A 25,497-nucleotide genomic window follows, 5' to 3' on the forward strand; every position below is an offset into this window, starting at 1 on the left:
TTATTGGGGGAGGGGATTTTTCACTTATTTATTTTTACATTTTTTATAGCAATCTATAGAACATAGCACTGCTCAGTATTATCAGTGATCTTCTGCTCTGGCCTGCTCTATCTCAGAACAGAGCAGAAGACACCGGGAGGCGGCAGCGCTGCGGGCGATCTGATCATCCATTGAAAGTACCGCACTGCCGCAGATGCAGTGATCTGTATTGATCACGGCACCCGAGGGGTTAATGGCGGACATCTGCGTGATTGCGGATGTCTGCCATTACCGGCGGGTCCCTGGCTGCTACTAGCAGCCGAAACCTGCCGTGTATGACGCGAGCACCGTTTCGAATGCTCGCGGTCATACACAGGACGTAAATGTAGGTCCTGGTGCGGGAATTCCCGCCAATCCAGGACGTACATTTACGTCCGTGGTCGTTAAGGGGTTAAGGACCGACCCATTTTTTACCTCTATGGCCAGCCTCTTTTTCTCTTTAGATGGTAATAACTTCAGAACGCTTTTTCTGAGCAGAGCGATTCGGAGATAGTTTTTTCGTGACATATTGTACTTTATATAACTGGTGCATTTTTGTTGACACATGAAGCATTTTTGTGAAACACTTCAAAATATTGTGAAAAACTGGAAAATTTCAGTTTTTTATGGTGTACACTGTGCGGTAAGTGTGATGTTCTTTATTCTGTGGGTCAGTACGATTATGGAGATACCCATTTTATATAGCTTTCTATGTTCTTTTTCCTTTTCTGAGCAAAATTCTTTTTCTGCCATTCATTTTCCAACAGCCATAACTTTTTTTATTTTTCAACCAATGCCATTGAGTAAGGGCTTATTTTTTTGTGGGAGGAGCTACACTTTTTATTGGCTTTCATTTTTTTGCTATGTGCTGCCTTTTGATCTTTTTTATTCCGCTATTTGTACCAAAATTGGCGAATTTTGCGCTTTAGTTTTTTTTACGGCGTTCACAGCGCGGGTTAATTTACATTATAGTTTTATAGTACACGTCATTACGGACGTGGCAATACCTATTATGTATACGATTTGTGTTTGATCTTTTTTGGTGATAATACAGGGCTTTTATTGGGAAAGGGGCATTTTTTTTTTTTTTTTTTACATTTCATACTTTTATTCAAGAATTTTTTAATTTAATTTTTTTACAATTTGTACAGGTTATATTATGCTGCAATACATTTGTACTGTAGCACAGTATAACCTGATGAGCTGCAGATACTACAGCCTGTGCGATCCAGCCTCTGGCTGGATCTCACAGACTTCCGTAGCAGGCAGACAGGAGGTCATGATCTGACCTCCTACTGCCATAGCAACCAACAGCGACCTCTGTCAACACCATAGATGCTGTGATCAGGATTAATCACGGCAACTATGAGGTTAATGCTGCCGGGACAGGCGCGATCGCGGCTCCGGCTGTGATTAACAGCCGGGTCTGTCGCCGATCTCCTGCGCTGCCCACGGCAGTGCCGGAGATCGCTATGACGTATGCATACGTCCAATTGCGCGAACGTGTTGGATGATTGGACGTATGCATACGTCCTATAGCGGGAAGGGGTTAAACTCAAATTGCAAACAGAGCGGTCAGTTTATGAATGAATACCGGAATGAGGCCGGTGTGGCTGTCACAGTGATTGAGTAAACATCAGCGCTGGGCGATGCCGACAATGGGACTGTGCCATATTGAATACCCGTATGTCAGCAGCGCACAGAACTGAGTACAGAAGTGGAGAGGTGCTGGACTTCGCAACAGCGCTCCCTGTTCTATCAGCACACCCGTTGACCGCGCTGAACAGAGCATGGTGCTGGTTGATTCAGATATCAGCAGTGCGCAGGTATGATGCACGCGCAGGGAGAGGGGCAGTGGTGGTGTGGTCAGCGCTGCAGAATGCCATAACTTATGAAGAGGAATGGGTGATAAGCCCAGACATAAGTGCAGCGGGCACGTTTGCAAGGAAAGGTGCCCAGTGCATCTGCCGCTGTCTGATCGGACAGCGGCAGATGCACTGGGCACCTTTCCTTGCAAACGTGCCCGCTGCATGTGCTGCTCTCTGATCGGTGATCCTGTGTCTTCCTTTTCTTCATATGTTAACTAGCTGAGTACCCGGCATTGCCCGGTATTTCCTTCCTAATCCCTGTTGGGCAGGAAAATAAACAAAGGAGGAAGCTTTTGACTTCATATCCAGTCCTCATATATTCTTGCCATATCCCAACCTCCTGTCCCGACCTCCTGTCCCGACCTCATATCTCATCCTCATATCCTGACCTCCTATCTCGACCTCCCATCCCGTTGTCATATCCCGACCAGTAATATGTGTACCAGGTCTTGAAATATCTCCAGCCATACGGAAGTTATGTGGGAACATACAATTCCCATTGACTTGCATGGGACTTTAAACAAAAACTCACAAATGGGGGTAGTTAAGGGTTAAATTAACTGTCCTATATTTTAAGTGGACATATAAGTAACATGTGACCAGGTATTATCGAAATATCTCCAGCCGTTTGGAAGTTATGCAGTAACATATTTCCATTGACTTTTATGGGACTTTAAACATAAACCCCGCCCCTGGCAAATGGGGGAGAGTAAGGGTTAAATTACCTATCCTATGTTTGTTGTTGACATATAAGTAACATGTGTGCCAAGTTTCATGTTAATATCTTTATAAAACTCAACGTGTGTGTGTGTGTGTATATATGTGTGTATGTTCCACAAAACAGTGTGTTAGTTTTTGTGGAACATACACATATATATATATACCAGATACAGGCGCAGCACTCCAACAAAATAAGTGATTTAATATCTCATGTCAGCAAGTAATGCTGACATGAGATATTAAATCACTTATTTTGTTGGAGTGCTGCGCCTGTATCTGATTTTTATCTTGGATGGACTCTGATCAAGTCCTTTGGGACGCTGGCACCAATTTTTTGGTTGGACTGGATAAGTAGTGCTGCTTTATTTTGGGATTATATATATAGATAGATAGATAAAAAGACATTTGTTTCCAGAGGACACTACACTTGTGACAGTTCTTTTGCCGTATATTTGCTGAGTTGCGATTGCGGACTTCAATACGTTGGCCGCACAGTTCAGACTGTGCGGTCGCGTATGAATAAACACCCATCAAACATTAAAAATGGATTTATGTTGCATAGCATATCTCGCCATTTTTTATTTAAACATCAGAAATGTATTGATCAGTTAAAATGATTTATCTTGGAAACAATACCGCTAAATTCTCCAAACCAAATACAAAGATTAAATAATAGGGAAGCATACTGGATATTTACCCTTTCCACTTTAGTTCCTGACTGTTTAAATGAAACTTTAGAAAATGCTCGTTGATACAAGCCTTTTTTTCTCTTCTTTTAGTGATATAATAATTTTAATTATGTCTATATCATTTTTTTAAAATCTATTTTATAAAAGTTTTTTTTTTGTGAAAATTTTTGTGGAAATATGAAAATTTGATATGGGCATGTAATTATGCGAGGTGGCGCGGCTGCTGAGATTTTATTACATCATACGTTCTTCCATGGTTGTACTTGGATGGAGTACAACTATTGTTGGTAAGCGCATTTTCACACTTAGCGTTACCACCATATCCTCAGGTATCACACAAGGGAGCGAATCCTGTTTTTTTTCTTTTCTCTCATATATACACTGTCTTTTTTTAATCCACTATGCCTGATGTAGAGTTCTGCTCGGACTCGAAACTTGTTGTTGCACCCAATAAATTTGACTGTTCCTGAATCCATCTAACGTGGTCTGGACTGTCATTCTTTGGAAGAGAAGCACCTGGCTAAGTCCTGTTTTTCTTTTCTTATCCACCTGATGTCTATCAAGTACTGAAGTGACCTAGAGCCACTTGAGAAGGACGCCGCGGCCAGCTGACCTCTACTTCCACCACGATTATACATGCAGTTCACGGTGTTGTGCCCGCAGCACAACAATCTCTGGTAAGCAGACTACATACCCATTGGGGGGCACTTACTTACCTAAAACCTCTACACTAGGAGCGCACCTTTGTTTTCTTTTTCTATTTCCAGTTGTTTCTCCGGCTGCACGCTATTCTGAGCTGAGCTCATTAAGGTTGCGGCACCAGTGTTAAGGACCAACTACTTGCATTATGGAATATTATAATAATAGTCTATTACAAAGGGATGATCTGACTAAAACTGACAGCTGATGTCCCTACTATAGAAAAAGGTACCATGCATGATTTAAAGAGGGACACCACGTTTTTCAATGCGATAGATTTAAAAATCACGACTGAACTATTTAATAGCCTAGAAAATAAACTTAGAGATGAACTACAACACCAAGTTGATGATATTAAATTCCTCAATATACCGTATTTATCGGCGTATAACACGCACTTTTTAGGCTAAAATTTTTAGCCTAAAGTCTATGAGCGTGTTATACGCCGATACACCCCCAGGAAAGGCAGGGGGAGAAAGGCCGTTGCTGCCCGCTTCTCTTCCCCTGCCTTTCCTGGGGTCTAGAGCCCTGCTGCCGGCCCTTCTCTCCCCCTGGCTATCGGCGCCGCTGCCCGTTCTGTCCCCCTGACTATCGGTGCCGGCGCCCCATTGCCGGCGCCGATAGCCAGGGGGAGAGAAGCGGCACCGACAGCCAGGGAGAGAGAAGGGGCAGCGGCACCCATTGCCGGCGCCGCTGCCCCGTTGCCTTCCCCCATCCCCGGTGGCATAATTACCTGTTGCCGGGGTCGGGTCCACGCTGCTGCAGGCCTCCGGCGTGCGTCCCCTGCGTCGTTGTTATGCGCGGCGCATGACGTCAGTGCGCCGCGCATAGCAACGACGGCGATGGCAATGGGTGCCGCTGCCCCTTCTCTCCCCCTGGCTGTCGGCGCCGCTTTCCTCCCCATGGATATCGGCGCCGGCACCGATAGTCAGGGGGACAGAACGGGCAGCGGCGCCGATAGCCAGGGGGAGAGAATGGCCGGCAGCAGGGCTCTAGACCCCAGGAAAGGCAGGGGGAGAGAAGAGGGCAGCAACTGCCTCTCTCCCCCTGCCTTTCCTGGGGGTGTATCGGGGTATACAAGCGCACACACGCACCCTCATTTTACCATGGATATTTGGGTAAAAAATTTTTTTTACCCAAATATCCTTGGTAAAATGAGGGTGCGTGTTATAGGCCGGTGCGTGGTATACCCCGATAAATACGGTATATCAGAGAGAGAACATTACCCCCAGGGGTCTTAGGATTACATTTGGTTCCACTTTTAGAAGAGATGAAGTGTATACGAAAGAATGGTACACTAATTGATTTACGTACTTTTAAAATGTTATCTTTTTTATGTAAAAATACGAAATGCTTTATGTGACCACTTGAGTACCGATATTGGGTCTATCCTAATGCGCCTGGAAGAATTTAGGGCCTATCCAGAGTATCATAGGGTCAATAGTAATGTCAATCATTTAAATAAAACTTAAAAAGATCTAATTGATAAAAAAGGCTAATAAACTACTAAGGGACAGGTTGGACTACCTACAAGGGAACCCCTGGGCCTGGAATAGCTCAAGAACACAAAACCCATCATGAAAATAATGTACAGAGACATAATAACCAAACAAAAAAGACTCGGCACCACACAGGAAGCAACAGAACACTGAGGAGGAACAAATATTCCAGACTAAATCCTATTTGAATACTAAATATAGGACCCAGCGAAAATCATCCGTACCGAGGAAGAACATGGATACGTCCAACACAAAAAAAGTTGACGGAAACCCCAAAACTCCAGAGAAAATGGCAAAAAGACTCTATTACACAAGGATTGGGAACACCCCCAACTCCCTATTCATTCCGACGAATCGGGGTCTCACTGAAAAATATAGATCTTTAAATAAAAAATTTAAGGGAGGACTCGAGGGAGGAAAAGCACCACCTGATGCAACCTTGTCTACACCAGAAAAAGGACCTCTGGCTCAACTAATTGACTTGGATTTTTCAATCCATGAGGCTATAACACCTCCCAGGGAACATTATACCTGTAGTACTAACCGGGAAGACTTGGTTATCATTGACAATACAAAAAACACGGGATGTCTAGGCCCCTTCCTAAGTCACAGCGGGCACGGTCCCCAAGCCCATGAGGAAATACAGACCATACAGTGTGAGGAAATCTCCTCGGATCCATTTGAAAACCATATAAGTCAACTCAATGAATATTCTGGTCAGGACCCCGTGGGAACTACTCTGAATGACACTATAGCCAGCCCATTGCAGGGGGATTTTTTAGAGACCACCTCTATGAAAACCTCAAGGATCCCGGAAAGGTTTCTCCCACAAAGGAGCAAAAGAAAAATAGGAGAGGTCGAGGGAGAAGAGGAGTAAAGAAGAAAAAAGGACAAGTTACCATGTCTGCACAGGGACCAGATGTGATAACTTCACAGATGGACAATGAAACTGGAATTATGAACCAGGTATGAACATTTTCAACCTCTCTAAACTAAAATAAATCCCTATGAAATATCACTACTTCAAAAAGGCTTATCCTTCTGCCCATCTCACAAAGGAGACGAGTTCCAATTATTTCTTGATTTTAATAAATTTATACGGAAAATAACTCTTAAAAAGGTTCTTCCACACCAGAACAACCGGTAGCAACAGTACGGGAACCACTGAGCAGAGTACGCATAATGTGAAGCATCAACCTGTCAAACCAGTATCTACATTATATCCTATTCATAAAAAACCTGTATATGTGGTATTTGGTATGAACTAGTCAATGAGGAATTCATGCAACTAAATAAAACCAAACGAGGACACCTTGCGAATAATGTAACCCAAAAAGAGAAATCTGCTCTCAAGAGTTTGAAGAACAACCAGAACATAGTCATTTGATCCGCAGATAAAGGTGGGGGAGCAGATAATATCCTGTCTGACAAACAGTTCTACAAAGGAATTCTGGAAGATCGTTTTAGGAAGATTAATGATGAATACCAAGCCCTGATTGCAACAGGAACAGCAGATTGAATACTGGATAAAAATAAACAGAAGTTTCTACTCTCCAACCACAGCAATAAACCCTATTTTTACTCTCTTCCTAAAATTCATAAATCCATCAGCCACCCATGCCCCATAATCTCCAACACTAACTGTTTGACTAGTAACTTGTCCCATTATATCGATCTATACTTACAGGAATACGTTATAGGTCTACCCAGCTATCTTAGAGACTCCACACAACTTATCGAACAATTACTAACGTGCAAATGGAAACAAGGTCTGTATCTAATCACGTGACGTGACTGCATTATATACGAACATCAAGCACGAAATTGGCAAATTTTTTGGCAAATGATGATAATCTTGCAGAGCCTCAAATAGATTTTTTATTGAAAGGCCTTAAATTTTGAAAAATAATTACTTAATATACCATAAAAACCATTTCCCATCAACAAAAAGGGACCACTATGGGGTCCAAAGTGAACCCTATGCAAACCTGTTTATGGGGATCTTTGAACCCGAGCACATCGAGAATGACCCAGAATTTTCAGCACACATTCTGTATCGTCAATATATTTAAGATCTGTTCTTCCTCTGGAGGGGGTTGAAGGAATCAATCCTCTTGTTTAAATTAGATTATGAACAGTAATAATAGGGGAACAACATTTACTTTAGAGATGAGTGAAGAACAGGTTAATTTCCTGGATCTTAAACATCACACAAGATGGTTTTAAGTTTATCACATCTACCTATTTTAAAACAGTAGATGTTAATAGTTATTTAGAATACCATAGCGCTCACTATAAACCTTGGTTGAGAAACGTACCCTATGGGCAATATAAGCAAAAACTGAACGAATGATGTCACTTTTAAAGTACAAGCCAGAATCCTGGCAAACAGGTTCAGAGTGAAGAAATACCCAGAATCCATTATTAAGGACACCTATAATAAAGTCAAAACAAGAACTTGGCGGGAATGTCTACATTCAGACCCAATCAAAGCAGGGGTTTCATCAGACACAGACAGTTGGCAGCCGGAATATCAATTTCATTACTACATTCTGTGCCCACTCAAAAGAAATTAAACAAGTCTTACGTAAACACTGGCATATACTTCAGAATGACAATCTCCTGAAAGAAGAACTGCCAAACCAACCGAAGGTCACTTACCGCCGCCCCCTCTCTCTAAAGAACATTTTGGCCCCTAGCATTATTAAACAACATAAAACTCAAAATAAAAACCCCGGATTACCAGCAGGTTCATATACATGCAAGATCAAACGATGCCTATGTTGCAATGAAATAAAAAATGGGGTAACTGAATGTCACTCCAATAGTACCGGTGAAAAATTCCATATAAAATTTTGACTCACCTGCCAGTCCTCTTTAGTAATTTATTTATTGGAATGCATCTGCAGACTCCAATATGTTGGACGCACAATCCAACCACTACGAAATCGCTTAAATAAGCATAGACATAAGAAACAAATTTCTTCTACATGGGGTCTCTAGACACTGCATTACCAGTCACCCGAAAGGAAAAAAATCTGATTGCTGTTATCCCCATTGACCACATTCCGGAACATATGTCGAATAGGTTTGAGTCACTTGAGAAAACAGAAGTTTTCTGGATGTTCAAACTCTTCAGTTTCACCAAGGGGCCTTAATGAAACGGTTTTATAAAGGATAACCCCCCCCCCCCCCTCGTCACATTTTATTCATGAGATTGGATCTGACTAGACACCCATCATGTGTGTTTTACCTTTCATCTTTTATTAGTATTGTTATCCAAGTACTGTAAATCACATCTTAGACATAGGTTTTTACCCCTTTTTCACCCCTCCTATTTTTACCATTTATTATTTTTTATTGGCTCCGACACCCCTATCCTAATTATATAATCCCCAATATTGCCTCCATACTCTTTGTATCATCTGTCCTTAATATAGCAAGTAAGCACTTATGTCTGGGCTTATCACCCATTCCTCTTTATAGGTTATGGCATTCTGCAGCGCTGGAGACATTAGCGGGCTGACCACACTAGCACTGTCCCGCTCCCTGCGCGCACATCGTACCTGTGCACTGCTGATATCCAAATCAACCAGCACCATGCTCTGTTTAGCGATGTCAACGGGTGTGCTGATCGCAACAGCGCTCCCCGTTCTTGACATTTCAGTGATCTGCTAAGTCCAGCACCTCTCCACTTCTGTACTCCATTCTGTGCGCTGCTGACATACGGGTGTGCAGTCTGGCAAAGTCTCGTTGTTGGCATCGTGCAGCGCTGTGGTTTACTCAATCACTGTGACAGCCACACATTTTTTTTTAAGCGTGACCAAGGCCCTATTAGGTGTTGAGGTTGCTGCATTTGCCCCCCCCCCCCATTTTTTTTTTTTTGCATGTAACGCTTCCCCCCCCCTTCAGTTAGTTACACCAAGCACACAAACTACATACTCAGCACCACCACCACCACCACGATGGCTCGCCAGGCATTTTCGGCAGCGGAGTCATACGCTTTTCTTGTCTCCGCCTCCGAATCTGTCAGTGAGGACGTGGAAGATCCTACATTCCTGTTCTTCCTCGTCCTCCTCATCATCTAGTACTTATGTTGAGTTCCCTGTATGGCGGCGGAGACACCGCCAGGCAAGGCCACGCGCCCCCCATGATAGTGGCCCAGTGGCCGGCACTAGTAATAATGACCATGCTGCTCGTACTAGGAGTCCGATCACCCCAGACAAGTGTACCAAAGCCCCCTTCCGGTGAACCTGTCTGGAGATCAGAGGCTTATCTGCCACGGATTCCGGAGTTTGTTGGCGACTCCGGAATCCGGATTGACAATTCTGGTTTCACTGAAATTGATTATTTAAGTTACTTTTTAAGTGACAGTTTTGTCAATCACATGGTGGAGCAGACGAATCTGTACGCCCAGCAGTTCATCGCCCAGCACCCCGATTTTGTTTTGGCCAGGCCCAATGAATGGTACGCCATTAATGCAGCAGAAATGAGGACATTTTGGGGCCTCTTGCTGCATATGGGCCTGGTCAAAAAGCCAAGTGTCAGGCAGTACTAGAGCGGGGACATCCTATACCAGACCCCGCTTTACAGTATGGTCATGGCATGGAGGCGGTTCGAGGCAATTCGGAAATACCTTCATTACGCAGATAATGAGGCATGTCCACCCCGAAGTGATCCCGCCTATGAACGGCTAAGAGGCCAGTCATCGATCACTTTGGGGCCAAATTTTTGGAGACCTACATACCCCTCAGGGAGCTCTCGGTAGATGAGTCTCTTATCAGTTTTAAGGGGAGACTCCTATTCCGCCAGTATATTCCCTCAAAGCGGGCACGGTATGGCGTGAAGCTCTACAAACTTTGTGAGAGTACCTCCGGGTACACTCAAGTTTAGAGTATATGACGAGATTCCTGTATTGAACCCCCAGATTGTTCCTCCACTCTGAGTGGTAACGGCTGCTCACCTGTCCCTGTGCGAGGTACCACAACACCGGTCCTCAAGCCCAATTGTATTCTGGACTACAATCGGTATATGGGGGGAGTTGATCTTTCTGATCAAGTCCTCAAGCCATACATGGCCATTTCCAAAACACAGGTATGGTACAAAAAAGTTGCGGTCTACATGGTACAACTCTCTTGTACTGTCCCAGTACACTGGCAACACAGGGACATACCTTCAGTTCCAAGAAGTCGTCCTAAAAAGGTCCTGATCTTTGGCGACCGGGAAAGAGCAGGCCGGACTTCCCAAGGAACTGAAGTTATGGGTGCCAGGATCGTCCCAGGCCAACACTTTCTAGGTGAAGTCCCCCACACTGGAAAGAAGGGATGATCCCAGAAAAAAATGCAGAGTTTGTAACAGGAGGGGGATACGGAAGGACACCATCACTCAATGTGACACTTGCCCCGAACATCCGGGCCTCTGCATTAAAAAACTGCTTCAGGGAGTATCACACTTCCATGCAGTACAAAATTTTACCTTTTCATTTTAATTTTCCATAATTTGACCCCAATGTACCAAGTCCAGAGTACATTCCAAATTTTAACACCATAATACCACTAAATTGCCCAAAAAAACTCTCATCTTAAAAAAAAATAAATAAATAAAAAAAAATGATAGGACCTCTGGGGGTATCTTTTTTTCTCTGGGTCATGGGTCACTGAGTCACTATCATCGGGGACTTTTTTGTTGCCTCAAATGCGCAGCGCGCTCTCTCCACCTGATCGGGGTGCGCATTTGAGGCAACACACATCACATTCCCAGAATGATGATTCAGAGCATAGGGTTTGGGGTGGGCACATTTTTAAGTTTTGGCTATGCTCTGGGTCATCATTCTGGGAACATAACCTGTTTTATAATTTTATGTCCCACTGTACCCCATTTTAGTTATTTAGTGTACCCCAGTTATTTACCATGTAATGCCCCTTGAGGGGGGGTCCCACTGATCAGGCTCCATAGGCAGCAATGCAGAAGCTCAAGGCCCCTGAATGCACTCCTGCTCCTCAGACCGGTGTGCACACTGTTTATGCCTAGATATGAGGTATGTCCTTACTCCAAAGAAATTTACAATGACATTTCTCCTTTTACCACTTGTGAAAATGAAAAATTTGGGGTAACCCCAGCATTTTAGTGTAAAAAATCTAATTTTTCTTTTCACATCCCACTTCATGAACATTTATCAAACACCTGTGGGGTGTTAAGACTCACTGTACCCCTTATGTTCCTTGAGGGGTGTAGTTTCCAAAATAGTATGCCATGTATATTTTTTTTTTTGCTGTCCTGGCACCATAGGGGCTTCCTAAATGCGACATGCCGCCCCCCCCCCCCCCCCCCCTATTTCAGCAAAATTTGTAAATGTGACTCCTTTTCAGAGAATTGTAGCTCGCCCGCAGTGCATTTGACGTCCACACATGGGGTATTTCCATACTCCGAAGTAATGGGGTTAGAAATTTTGGGGGGCATTTTCTCCCATTACCCCTTGTAAAAATTTTTGGGGGAAAAAAGCATTTTAGTAAAAAAAAAAAAAAAAATTCATTTTCCCATCGTACTTTAACGAAAAGTCGTCAAACACCTGTGGGGTGTTAAGGCTCACTGTACCCCTTGTTACATTCCTTGAGGGGTGTAGTTTCCAAAATAGTAGGCCATGTGGGGGTTTTATTTTTGCTGTCCTGGCACCATAGGGGCTTCCTAAATGGGATATGCCCCCCAAAAACCATTTCGGAAAAACTTACTCTCCAAAATCCCATTGTCGTGCCTTCCCTTCTGAGCCCTCTACCGCGCCCGCCGAACACTTGACATACACATATGAGGTATTTCCTTACTCGAGAGAAATTGGGTTACAAATTTTAGGAAGATTTCTCTCCTTTTACCCCTTGTAAAAATTCAAAAACTGGGTCTACAAGAACATGCGAGTGTAAAAAAAATGAAGATTTTGAATTTTCTCCTTCACTTTGCTGCTATTCCTGTGAAACACCTAAAGGGTTAACACACTTACTGAATATCATTTTGAATACTTTTGGGGGGGTGCAATTTTTATAATGGGATAATTTGTGGGGTATTTCTAATATGAAGGCCCTTCAAATCCACCTTAAAACTGAACTGGTCCCTTCAAAATTCCGCTTTTGAAAACTTTGTGAAAAATTGGAAAATTGCTGCTATACTTTGAAGCCCTCTAATGTCTTCCAAAAGTAAAAACATGTCAACTTTATGATGCAAAACATAGTAGACATATTGTATATGCGAATAAATATATAATTTATTTGGAATGTCTATTTTCCTTACAAGCAGAGAGCTTCAAAGTTAGAAAAATGCAAAATTTTCAATTTTTTCATCAAATTTTTGAATTTTTCACCAAGAAATTATGCAAGAATTTACCACTAACAAAGTAGAATATCACATAGAAGAAGTGTAGCAGGAGGCACTCGTGAATGCAACACACAATTTATTCAGGTATGGTCACAGGATGCAACATAGTCAACAAGCTGTTTCATGTTAAATGCGCTTATTCATGAATATGACGTCATTAATAAGCACATGTTGCGTGAAACAGCTTGTTGACTTTGTTGCATCCTGTGACCGTACCTGAATAAATTGTGTGTTGCATTCACGAGTGCCTCCTGCTACACTTCTTCTATGTGATTTGGGCTACTGTTTCTCCCTGGAATAGAGCACCGTGACAACAAGACTACATCTGGGATCCTGAAGTTGGTTGCAGTTAACACCACTAGAGATGAGCGAATTTACAGTAAATTCGATTCGTCACGAACTTCTCGGCTAGGCAGTTGATTACTTTTCCTGCATAAATTAGTTCAGCTTTCCGGTGCTCCGGTGGGCTGGAAAAGGTGGATACAGTCCTAGGAGACTCTTTCCTAGGACTGTATCCACCTTTTCCAGCCCACCGGAGCACCTGAATGCTGAACTAATTTACGCAGGAAAAGTCATCAACTGCCTAGCCGAGAAGTTTGTGACGAATCGAATTTACTGTAAGTTTGCTCATCTCTAAACACCACCTGCGGCAATTGGTAGGCGGCAGTGCCGACAATCTGCTTTTCTTGTTGAACTTTTAAAGTAGAATATGTCAAGAAAAAACAAACAATCTCGGAATCAGAATGAAAGGTAAAAGCATCCCAGAGATATTAATGCTTAAAGTGAAAGTGGTCAGATGTGCAAAAAATGCTCTGGTCCTACAGTGAAAATTGGCCTGGTCCCTACTGCCCAATGTCTGCATATAATTGGTTTAATTTTAGAACTGCTGAAATTAAAAACTAGTGATAATTAAACCCACAAGTTTTGGTTTAATTTTGACCTCTTTTCTACAATCATGTTCTTGTGGTCCATCTACATCACACTGTTTCAAAGGCTAAGTTTTTGTAAAAGCAGTTTTTAAAATATTCCTGAATAGCCCTTTTCTAAAAAAAATAAAAAAAATTAAAAAAATGTTTGTAAAGTTTCCGCAATGTGCAATTTTTACATACTCTACGGTATTGACCATAAGGGATATTATATACCCGCTTATGGTAATGACAACTTCTAGCATCCAGAAGGCTGTTCAAATCCACTTTTCTGAAATGGGTGCATGTCTGAACACCACCCCCCGGGCCCCTATAAATCTATAATTCCCCCCCCCCCCCCCCCCCAAAAAAAAAATAATAATAATAATTATATATATTTTAAAGTCTTGACAAAGGGAGGAATCCCGAAAGCTTGTCTCTAACAAAATTCTGTTAGTCCAATAAAAAATGTATTACAAGATACTGCAACTTTTTTTGATTTGCATCACCGGACCAATTTCGGCTACTCAAATTTAATATTATATATATATATATATATATATATATATATATTATATATATATATATTATATATATATATATATATATATATATATATATATATGTTAGAATCAGAAATATTAGGTGTAAAAGTAAGACCTGGAATAATTATTAAGGTGTTCAACAAAATCAAAAGCCGCTTCCCTCATGCCTGTCCAAATAAAAAACAAACCATCAATAAATCTCCAGTAAATTGAAATATCGCCAGACCAATGGGACTGTGCAATGTATTGGGACAAAAAGAGCACCATATAGAGATTTGCATAACTATGGACGAATTGAGTCCCCATCACGCAGCTGTGGGTCTGGCGATATAAGAAACCATTAAATGTGAAAGCCTTGAGATTTAATATGTACCTAAGACCATCTAATTTAAAAAAAAAAAAAAAAAAAAAAGGGTAGGTAGTATAGGATCACCATCCAAAAAATGAGTGACAGCAAATAACACTTTCTCTTCCAAATATTTGAGTACAAAGCACTCACATTCGCTAGGAAAAAACATATTACTTAACAACAATAAGTTGTGTAGAATCCTTAAAGTGGTTCTCCGGTGCTTACATATCTTATCCCCTATCCAAAGGATAGGGGATAAGATGCCTGATTGCGGGAGTCCCGCCGCTGGGGACGCCCGTGATCATGCACGCGGCACCCAGTTTGTAATCCGTCCCCGAAGCGTGTTCGCTCTGGGTCTGATTACGGGCGACTACAGGGTCGGCGGCGTGTGACGTCACGCCTCCGCCCCCGTGTGACGTCACGCTCCGCCCCTCTATGCAAGCCTACGGGAGGGGGCGTGATAGCTATAGTTATTAACCCTTAGCTGCATGGCCGTAAATGTTGGCACCCCTGAAATTTTTCAAGAAAATGACATATTTCTCACAGAAAAGGATTGCAGTAACACATGTTTTGCTATACACGTTTATTTCCTTTGTGTGTATTGTAACTAAACCAAAAGAGGAAAAAAAAAGCAAATTGGACATAATGTCACACCAAACTCCAAAAATGGGCTGGAAAAAATTATTGGCACCCTTAACTTAATATTTGGTTGGACACCCTTTGGAAAAAAAATTACTGAAATCAGTTGCTTCCTATAACCATTAATTAGCTTCTTACACCTCTCAGCCGGAATGATGGACCACTCTTCCTTTGTAAACTGCTCCAGGTCTCTTATTGGAAGGGCGCCTTTTCCCAACAGCAATTTTAAGAACTCTCCACAGGTGTTCAATGGGATTTAGATCTGTACTCATTGCTGGCCACTTCAGAACTCTCCAGCGCTTTGTTAACATCCATTTCTGGGTGATTTTTGATGTATGTTTGAGGTCATTGTGCGACCCAAAATCCATTGGTAATCCTCAGATTTCATGATGCCTTGCATACATTAAAGGCACCCAGTGCCAGAGGCAGCAAAACAACCCCAAAACCTCATTGAACCTCCACCATATATTTCACTGTAGGTACTGTGTTCTCTTCTTTGTAGGCCTCGTTCCGTTTTCAGGAAACCATAGAATGATGTGCTTTACCAAAAAGCTCTATCGTGGTCTCATCTGTCCACAAGAAGTTTTCCCAGAAGGATTTTGGCTTACTCAAGTTCATTTTGGCAAAATGTCTTGCTTTTTATGTCTCTGTGTCAGCAGTGGGGTCCTCCTGGGTCTCCTGCCATAGCATTTAATTTCATTTAAATATTGACGGATAGTTCGCACTGATACTGATGCTCCCTAAACCTACAGGACAGCTTGAATATCTTTGGAACTTGTTTGGGGCTGCTTATCCACCATCTGTTCTATCCTGCATTGACACCTTTCATAAATTTTTCTCTTCTGTCCACGCTACAGTGCCATGGGTTGCAAACTTCTTGACAAAGGACAAAGGCAAAGGCAAATCTAGATCTCTGGAGATGGACTTTGAGAACCTTGAAATTGTTGAAATTTTTTTTTTTTCCACAATATTGGTTCTCAAGTCCTCTTTGGTTCTCTTCTCCTCTTTCTGTTAACCATGCTTCTGTTAACCATGCTTAGTGTGGCACACACAGACACACAATGCAAAGACTAAGATAACTTCTCTCCTTTTTATCTGCTTTCAGAAGTGATTTTTATATTGCCCACACCTGTTACATTGCCCCGAGTTTAAAGGAGCACCACATGCTTGAAACAATCTTATTTATCTACAATTTTGAAAGAGTGCCAATAATTTTGTCCAGCCCATTTTAAGAGTTTGGTGGGATGTTATGTCCAATTTACTTTTTTCCTCCCTTTTTGGTTTAGTTCCAATACACACAAAGGGAATAAACATGTGTATAGCAAAACATGTGTTACTGCAATCCTTTTCTGTGAGAAATACTGCATTTTCTTAAAAAATTTCATGGGTGCCAACCTTTACAGCCATGACTGTATAAAAGATAGTTTTTTTTTTCAAGTCCCATGCAAGTATATGGTACTTCCAGTAGCTTACGACACAAGCTCCGCATCTCCAGGTGAATTTGTAAGTCTGGCTTACAAGCCACACCCCATCTCACAAAGACACGTCCACTGTTTAAGCCCCACCCGTTTTATTATCTACCCTTTTTGTGCATCAGTGTGGCTTGCAAGTCACGCCCAGTCCCACAAAGCCAAGTCCCCTTCTATTTTCAGCTTACAATATCTTCATCAAATATCAGTCCCACATGAGTACGGGGGACAGGACATGACAACAATATATGAGGATGGGATTTGAAGTCATAAGCTTCCTCCTTCATCTTTTCCTTCCTAATCCTTATTGGGGAGGAAAATCAACAGACAACCCCAGGTACTCAGCTAGGGTATCTATATTTGAGGCGATATTGTGACTAATATTGCTATTGCGGTTATATGTACAATGGCTGCTACTGAAATATTACGTACTGTTTTTGCCATATGTGCCAAATGCCATATTTGTATCGAACCAGAGGAAGAAACCGGAACGGTTTTGAAACGAGTAGTATGTTTTTGTAATAGTTTTTAATGTTCGCTTAATGGATCACTTCATTGGCAGCGCCCTGCAATCCTCCGGAATTTGGTTGCATCTCTGGTGAGGCAGGAAATGTGACAGATGAGGGATTGGCTTCAATAGCTCTCACTGCCCCTGTGCCACCTCCACCATGCAAAACTACTGTGCAAGGACAGAAATTCAAGGCTTAGCAGTGTTAGCAGAGTGTGACCTGTGACAATAAGTCGGAGGGCAATGATTTACAGAGGTGCTGCTGCCCAGAGAGCACAGAAGATCCTAAACCTAGACTGACACTTCAACTGGCCATAAAAACAAATTTTTCTGCAGAATAAACACTTGCACGCAGTTCACAGGTATCATCTGTGTCCTTACATTAAAGAAAGTAGGTTACAGTGCCATTGGATTCATATGCATTTTTTAGGTGACCATGGTTTTAAAGAGAATCTGACAAGTGAAGTCAATAACATTAATTATCTTGTTATGAAAGCTCCTGTCAGTGGCTGGTATAAATGATGCCGCAAATGAACAGTCGGTTCTTAAAGTTCCCATCAGGTGCATGTTCCTCACTAACCTGGGGTAGGCATATTGTATCCTGATACAATGTAGGGAAAAAAGTAAGCCCATAGATTTAGTGTTATGCTCTGGGCAATGTTCTGCTTAGAAAACCTGGCATTTAAGTCTATGTTACTTTGAGATATACTATCTACATAAACTCTCTTGCTAGCCATGCTCACCCCACATAGCAATTATTCTCTAGTGAGAGTGGCTTCTTTTAGCAGGAAAGTGTGCTAATCCATACTCTAAAGATTGCTCATAAATAGTCTGAGGAATATGACCGTCTAGGTGTTGACTTAGCCTCAAAATTCCAAAGATCTCAAACCAATTGAACATCTGTGTGATGGGCAGTAAAACAAGTCTGATCCATGAAAAAAATTGCTAACCTTTAGATATCTTGTGAAGACCATGTCTTGATGAGCCCTATAATATATTAGTGTTAGGGGAAACTACACAGTTAATGGGCACTGTCATTAAACATGATTTTTTATATTTTTGATTCCCAAATAAATAACTTTTGTATTGTTTTATCTTAGTTTTTCTGCTGTATACTTCTGGGCACCAGGGGTCTCACTCCTTGGCCAGAACACATTCAGTCTGGTAAAAATCTCGGATTTTGGTCTCCTGCTTATAATGGCAGGAGACCAAACTCAGGAAGTGTTTCCCTGCACTGAGCTTGATTGACAGCTACACAGACTGACAGCTACACAGACTGACAGCTACACAGACTGACAGCTACACAGACTGACAGCTACACAGACTGACAGCTACACAGACTGACAGCTACACAGACTGACAGCTACACAGACTGAAAGCTACACAGACTGTAAGCTACACAGACTGTAAGCTACACAGACTGTAAGCTACACAGACTGTAAGCTGCTGCACAGAGCTTTGCAATGATGTGAGGGCGGGAGTGGTCCCCCAGCAGGCTACAGTGATGTCATGCCTGCTGGAAAACACCCACTTTCTCCTGCTGGGAGATTGCAGTGAGCAAGAAGAAACGTAAGATACACAGCTTTTTAAAGCTCTGAATTTTTTTTTTTTTTTTAGGGGTGGGAGAGTTGTTAGGAGTAGTTAGGGAACATAGCCTGAGTTAGTTTAGAAAAGTTTATTTGGTGACAGGTACTGTTTAATGTTATGGCTAACCAGCGTAAACCATTTGGTGAAAGTTTGGCCAGTATGCAATTTCAATCTTTCCCCAAGTTACCCTGTTAAAAAAAAAAATATATATATATATATATTTATTATAATATATATATATATATATATATATATATATATATTATATATATATTATATATATATTATATATATATATATATATATATGTATATTATTATTAATGTTTTTTTTTTTTTTTTTTTTGACACTAGTCACATAAATAATGCCCATGCCACCCCACTAAACAAATGACATAACACATTCCTTCAGTTAACGTATAGACAGTACCTGCAGTGGCTGAGTTTCTGAGATAGGGCTAGTTTTGGAAAGTGCCAACATTTCTTTTATTTGATAAAAGGCATAAGCAAGAGTAACCCAAGGCGATGAGCCAATCCCCCAGGCTGGTCTGTTGACATCCTCTTGTTCTTCCTGGTGCCTTGTCTTTTTAGGTGGAAGTTTGACTTGAATAGTAGGCATGATGTTTTCTGAGTGCTGAGGTACAAGATCAATAGTTGCTATAGGAACTGGGCTGGAGGGAACAGGAATTCTTTCTGCTAGCATAGTTGCATCTGCAGTAAAACATTGTGTTAGTAACATTACAAAACACTTCTGGAATATCAGTAATATACAAAATCACAGTAAAGGATCACACTTATTTTAGTTTGCAGCATACAGGTGTCGGCTGGCAACAAAATGTCATCCATAAAGGCTACTGCTGTAGAGAGAATCAGTGCTGTCAATGTGAACTAGGCTGTGACAGTGAAAGGAAAAATCACAGTATGAGCTAGACCACTGTTTTGGTAACATAGTATTATTTAACCCCTTAAGGACCAAGCGTTTTTCTTTTTTTGCACTTTCGTTTTTTTCTCCTTACCTTTTAAAAATAATAACCTTTTTAATTTTGCACCTAAAAATCCATATGAGGACTTATTTTTTGCACCAACAATTCTACTTTGTAATGACATCAGTCATTTTACCCAAAAATCGACGCCGAAACGGGAAAAAAAATCATTGTGCGACAAAATTGAAGAAAAAACACCATTTTGTAAATTTTGGGGGCTTCTGTTTCTACACAGTACATTGTTTGGTAAAAATGACACTTTATCTTTATTCTGTAGATCCATACGATTAAAATGATACCCTACTTATATAGGTTTGATTTTGTCATACTTTTCGAAAAAATCATAACTACATGCACGAAAATGAATACATTTAAAATTGTCCTCTTCTGACCCCTATAAAAACTTTTTTATTTTTCCACGTACAGGGTGGTATGAGGGCTCATTTTTTGCGCTGTGATCTGAAGTTTTAATTGGTACCATATTTGTTTTGATCGGACTTTTTGAACGCTTTTATTCCTTTTTTAATGTTATAAAAAGTGTCCAATTATTTTGGACTCTGGAATTTTTTTTGCGCGTACGCCATTGACCGTGCGGTTTAATTAACAATATATTTTTATAGTTCGGACATTTACGCATGCAGCGATATCACATGTTTATTTTTATTATGTTTATATATTCTCATATAGAATTTGGAAAAAGGGGGGTGATTTAAACTTTTTTTTTTTTTTCACACTTTTAGTCCCCTTAGGGGACTTTTAGGAGGAATCATATGCCTGCCAGGCTTTATCATTCTGAGTGTCGGAGCTCTCAGGCTACCTCCAAAGTGGATCACCCTGCGGGGGGGGGGGGTGATCCACCCCACTGGACCACCAGGGATGGGATAAAGGCAGCGTCATACCCAGTTAATGGCACATGGACGAGCATAGACGTCCATGGTCGTTAAGGGGTTATGCAGCAATATAAAAACAGAGTCCATTTCTTCCAAAAACAGCACCTGTCCGCAGGTTTTGTGTGGAATTACAACTTAACTCTAGTCACATCACTGGAACTAAGCTGCAGAATTACACCCATCCTACAAACAAATGTAGAGCAGAAAGAAGAAAAACTACCACAGAACAGTGTTTAAAATCAGAGGGTCAAAGGTTTAACCCCTTAAGGACTCAGGGTTTTTCCGTTTTTGCACTTTTGTTTTTTCCTCCTTACCTTTTAAAAATCATAACCCTTTCAATTTTCCACCTAAAAATCCATATTATGGCTTATTTTTTGCGTCGCCAATTCTACTTTGCAGTGACATTAGTCATTTTACCCAAAAATGCACGGCGAAACGGAAAAAAAAATAATTGTGCGACAAAATCGAAAAAAAAACCTGCCATTTTGTAACTTTTGGGGGCTTCCGTTTCTACGCAGTGCATATTTCGGTAAAAATTACACCTTATTATTCTGTAGGTCCATACGGTTAAAATGATACCCTACTTATATAGGTTTGATTTTGTCGCACTTCTGGAAATTATTTTTCCACATACAGGGCGGTATGAGGACTCATTTTTTGCGCCGTGATCTGAAGTTTTTATCGGTATGATTTTTGTTTTGATCGGACTTTTTGATCACTTTTTATTCATTTTTTTCATGGTATAAAAAGTGACCAAAATACGCTTTTTTGGACTTTGGAATTTTTTTGCGCGTACGCCATTGACCGTGCGGTTTAATTAATGATATATTTTTATAGTTTGGACATTTACGCACGCGGCGATACCACGTTTATTTATTTATTTATTTTTACACGGTTTTATTTTTTTTATGGGAAAAGGGGGGTGATTCAAACTTTTATTAGGGAAGGGGTTAAATGACCTTTATTAACACTTTTTTTTTTACATTTTTTTTGCAGTGTTATAGGTCCCATAGGGACTTATAACACTGCACACACTGATCTCCTATGCTGATCACTGGCGTGTATTAACACGCCTGTGATCAGCATTATCGGCGCTTGACTGCTCCTGCCTGGATCTCAGGCACGGAGCAGTCATTCGTCGATCGGACACCGGGGAGGCAGGTAAGGGCCCTCCCGGTGTCCGGTCAGCTGTTCCGGACGCCGCGATTTCACCGTGGCGGTCCCGAACAGCCCGACTGAGCAGCCGGGTCACTTTCAGTTTCACTTTAGAAGCGGCGGTCAGCTTTGACCGCCGCTTCTAAAGGGTTAATACTGCACATCGCCGCTATCGGCGATGTGTGGTATTAGTCGCGGGTCCCAGCCATTGATTAGCGACGGGACCGACGCGATATGATGCAGGATCACGGCGCGATCCCGCTTCATATCGCGGGAGCCGGCGCAGGACGTAAATATACGTCCTGCGTCGTTAAGGGGTTAAAGTAATATCAGGAAGTATTACTTTACTGAGAAAGTAGTGGATGCATGGAATAGCCTTCCTGCATAAGTGGTCAATGCAAATACAATGAAGGAGTTTAAGCCTGCATGGGAGATGCATAAGGCTATCTTTCATATAAGAGAGCTAGGCATAAGGCTATCCTTCATATAACATAGGGACAAGGACTATTCAGAATATTGGGCAGAATAAATGGGCCAAATGGTTCTTATCTGCAAACACATTCTATGTTTCTATGTTCTATTTACACGTAAATTCCGAAGGAAAATCCGCAAGTGGTTTATGTTGCTGCCCGTTGCCCATTGATTTCAATGGGTAGCAACATAATCCACTTGTATATTTTTCTCAGCTGAAATTCTGCTTGCAAAATTTCAGCTGTGGGAAACCCACAGTGGATTTTCTACATGTAAATGCACCCTTTAGGAAGGGTTAGCTCTAGGTCAATATGGTATAGTATACTTATACGCTCAAGACTTTTAGAGGTCGTGCTTAGCTCTGAGATTTATAAGACCGAATATAAAAGCTTTGATTCTTGAAAAGGATATTAAATTGCAGCAGGGCAAACACAATGAAAAGGTCAAATACACACTTAAGCTGAAAGCAAGCTGAAAGCTTTTGTGCAGTATGTGTCATCTCTAATAGATCAATGTGAGAGCTCTACAGTCAGAATTGTTGCACTGGTCACACAATGCATTTTCCCTGCAGCATAGAGCTAATCAAGTTCCTGCACTGCACTTGCAAAGCTAGAATTATGCTCATTTGCTATGTTAGAATAAAAAGCAACTTTGCATATTTGCACAGCTGCTAAATATTGCACAGATTGCTCTAAATACATTGGTACTTTATAGATAAAAAGTGACAAAAAAATAAAATGTTTGCTAACTTAATCTACAATTTCCTTGTATGATAAAAAATATAGACAAGATAGGTACAGTTTATAGCCTACCTTCTTCCTTCTGGGGAACAGCTACCCACTGGATCAGAGCAAAGAGAAGAAGAATGACCAAAGAAGCCATGCCAATCCCCCTGAATGTTTCTGCAGCACCTGGAACAGGAAAGAAAAAAAAAAAAAAACACACACTACATATTACAAATAGAGCTATATACACTAAAGAAATGTATGTGCAGAAGTTTTCATATGGTCAATTAAGGAGGTTGAAACTTCCATTAATTCAAGAAACACAGACAATATAACAGCCAAATATATTAATTGCGCATTGTCTGACCGGGACTTAGTTTTGGCAGAATTTGGGGCATTGCTGAAACTATTGTGTAAGGGTCATTTTAAATAAAACAAACATCTTACCAAAGAAATTGACTAATACACCTCCAATCATGGCACCACATCCTCTACCAAGTCCAAGATGAAGGCCCTGAAGGATGCCCTGAGCAGAGGTCCGTAATGATGGTGGAACTGCAGCACTCAGATATGAAATGCATGCTGCCCATATGGCTGCGTGAGTCACTCCTGTAAAGAACAACAAAATTGTAACCATCCAGTGAGAATTTATTTATTTAAGTAATAGGAGTTCATTTATGGGTGCCAATTAAAAGAACATCGCACAGCATGACATTACATATTATAAAAGATTTAAAAGGAGTTTACCGACTTTGGAAAAAATATCCTAGAGCAGGGAATAGGAGGGAAATGTAAAAAACAAAATATTTGCCCCATTCCCCACTGCTCACTGCCCCCAGAGGCCTCAGCAAAAGTGACCCAGTGACATCACCCTAAACAGGACACTGCAGCCACTGGACAGTGGTCACATGCGAGAGGAAAACCAATAAGGCCAATACTGGCTGCAGTAGTGCTGGGCCACGAGCGGGTAAGAGAGTAAGATTTTTCTTTTTGTTTTCTCCCTACAACATCCCATTTCCCTGTGCAAATTATTCATGAAAAGAGAAAAAACTGTAAAATAAACAGTAAAAAAACTGTTGAGCTATTTCTACAAGCGTAAATGGACAGCGGGCTTCGGCTAGGTGTTTGCTGACATCAGTAGCACAATCAGTAGTTTTCTCATTAAAGTCTTATTTTTATTTCCATTTCAAAACTTCACTTCACAGTTTGGAGACCACTGTCCTTCAGATGTTGCACAACTACAACTCTCAGCATGCCCAGACATGCTGGGAGTTGTAGTTCTGTAACATCTGGCCACTACAACTCCCAGCATGCTTGGACAGTCTCAGCATGCTGGAGTTGGAGTTTTGCAACATCTGAATGGGCACAGTTTGGAGACCACTATACAGTGGTGTCCAAACTGTAGCGCTCCAGATTTCAATTCAAAGCATGCAGAGACTGTCCAGGCATGCTGGGAGTTGAAGTCTTGCAACATCTAGAGGGCTACAGTTTGGAGACCACTACACAGTGTTCTTCAAACTGTCCCCCTCCAGCTGTTGCATAAGTACAACTCCCAACATGTTTTTTCCAACCTGTGTGCCTCCTGCTGTTGCAAAACTAACTCCCAGCATTCACTGACAGACCATGCATGCTGGGAGTTGTAGTTTTGCAACTGCTGGAGGCACAACGGTTGGGAAACACTGAGTTAGGAAACCGACAGTGCGGAAACACTGCGGTAGTCTGTTACCTAACTCAGTGTTTCCCAATCCCAACCAGTATGCCTCCAGCTGTTGCATAACTACAACTCCCAGCATGCATTGGTCAGTGCATGCTGCTAGTTTTAGTTTTTCCCCCCACCCCCTCCTCCACGTTAATGTACAGGGTACATTCACACGGGTGGGGGTTTAAAGCAACTTTCCTGCTTCAAGTTTGGGATGCAACAAATTTTTCGCTGCAGTGGGAAACTCACTGTAAATCTCCGCCCGTTTGAATGTAACCTAAAAATACTACACTACACTAACTTTAAATAAAGAGTAAAACACTAACCCTAAATAAAGAGTAAAAACACTACATATACACTACACCCTTACACTGTGTAGGGAGTTTGCCAACAGCTGGAGGCACCCTGTTTGGGGAAAACTGACGTACAGTATTTTTGGTGGAAGAGGCAAGTGTAACGCTTGCATCCGGGTACACCCCTATGAAAATCCCTAATTTAGGCCTAAAATGCGCATGGCGCTCTCACTTCACAGCCCTGTCGTATTTCAAGGCAACAGTTTAGGGCCACACATGGGGTATCTCCGTACTCGGGAGAAATTGCGCTACAAATTTTGGGTGGCTTATTCTCCTTTTACCTCTTATGAAAATGTAAAGTTGGGGTCTACACCGGCATGTTAGAGTAAAAAAAAAAATTTTTTTACTCTAACATGCTGGTGTTG

At 41.5% G+C, this 25,497-nt stretch overlaps 1 protein-coding gene across 6 annotated transcripts in view; it reads right to left on the reverse strand.

Moving 5' to 3' along the window:
- MFSD6 (major facilitator superfamily domain containing 6) overlaps positions 1-25,497 on the reverse strand; it is a 108,891-nt gene that overhangs the window by 6,878 nt on the left and 76,516 nt on the right. For all 6 annotated transcript variants that reach the window (XM_056536375.1, XM_056536377.1, XM_056536373.1 and 3 more), the window contains 3 exons: positions 23,528-23,689; positions 23,168-23,266; positions 19,287-19,567 (listed from right to left, as the gene is read on the reverse strand). In XM_056536375.1, coding sequence (XP_056392350.1) covers positions 19,287-19,567; positions 23,168-23,266; positions 23,528-23,689 — 542 coding nt within the window. The remainder of the gene's footprint in view (positions 1-19,286; positions 19,568-23,167; positions 23,267-23,527; positions 23,690-25,497) is intronic.

Source organism: Hyla sarda, chromosome 8, assembly GCF_029499605.1.
Source record: "Hyla sarda isolate aHylSar1 chromosome 8, aHylSar1.hap1, whole genome shotgun sequence".
Classification (NCBI taxonomy): domain Eukaryota; kingdom Metazoa; phylum Chordata; class Amphibia; order Anura; family Hylidae; genus Hyla; species Hyla sarda.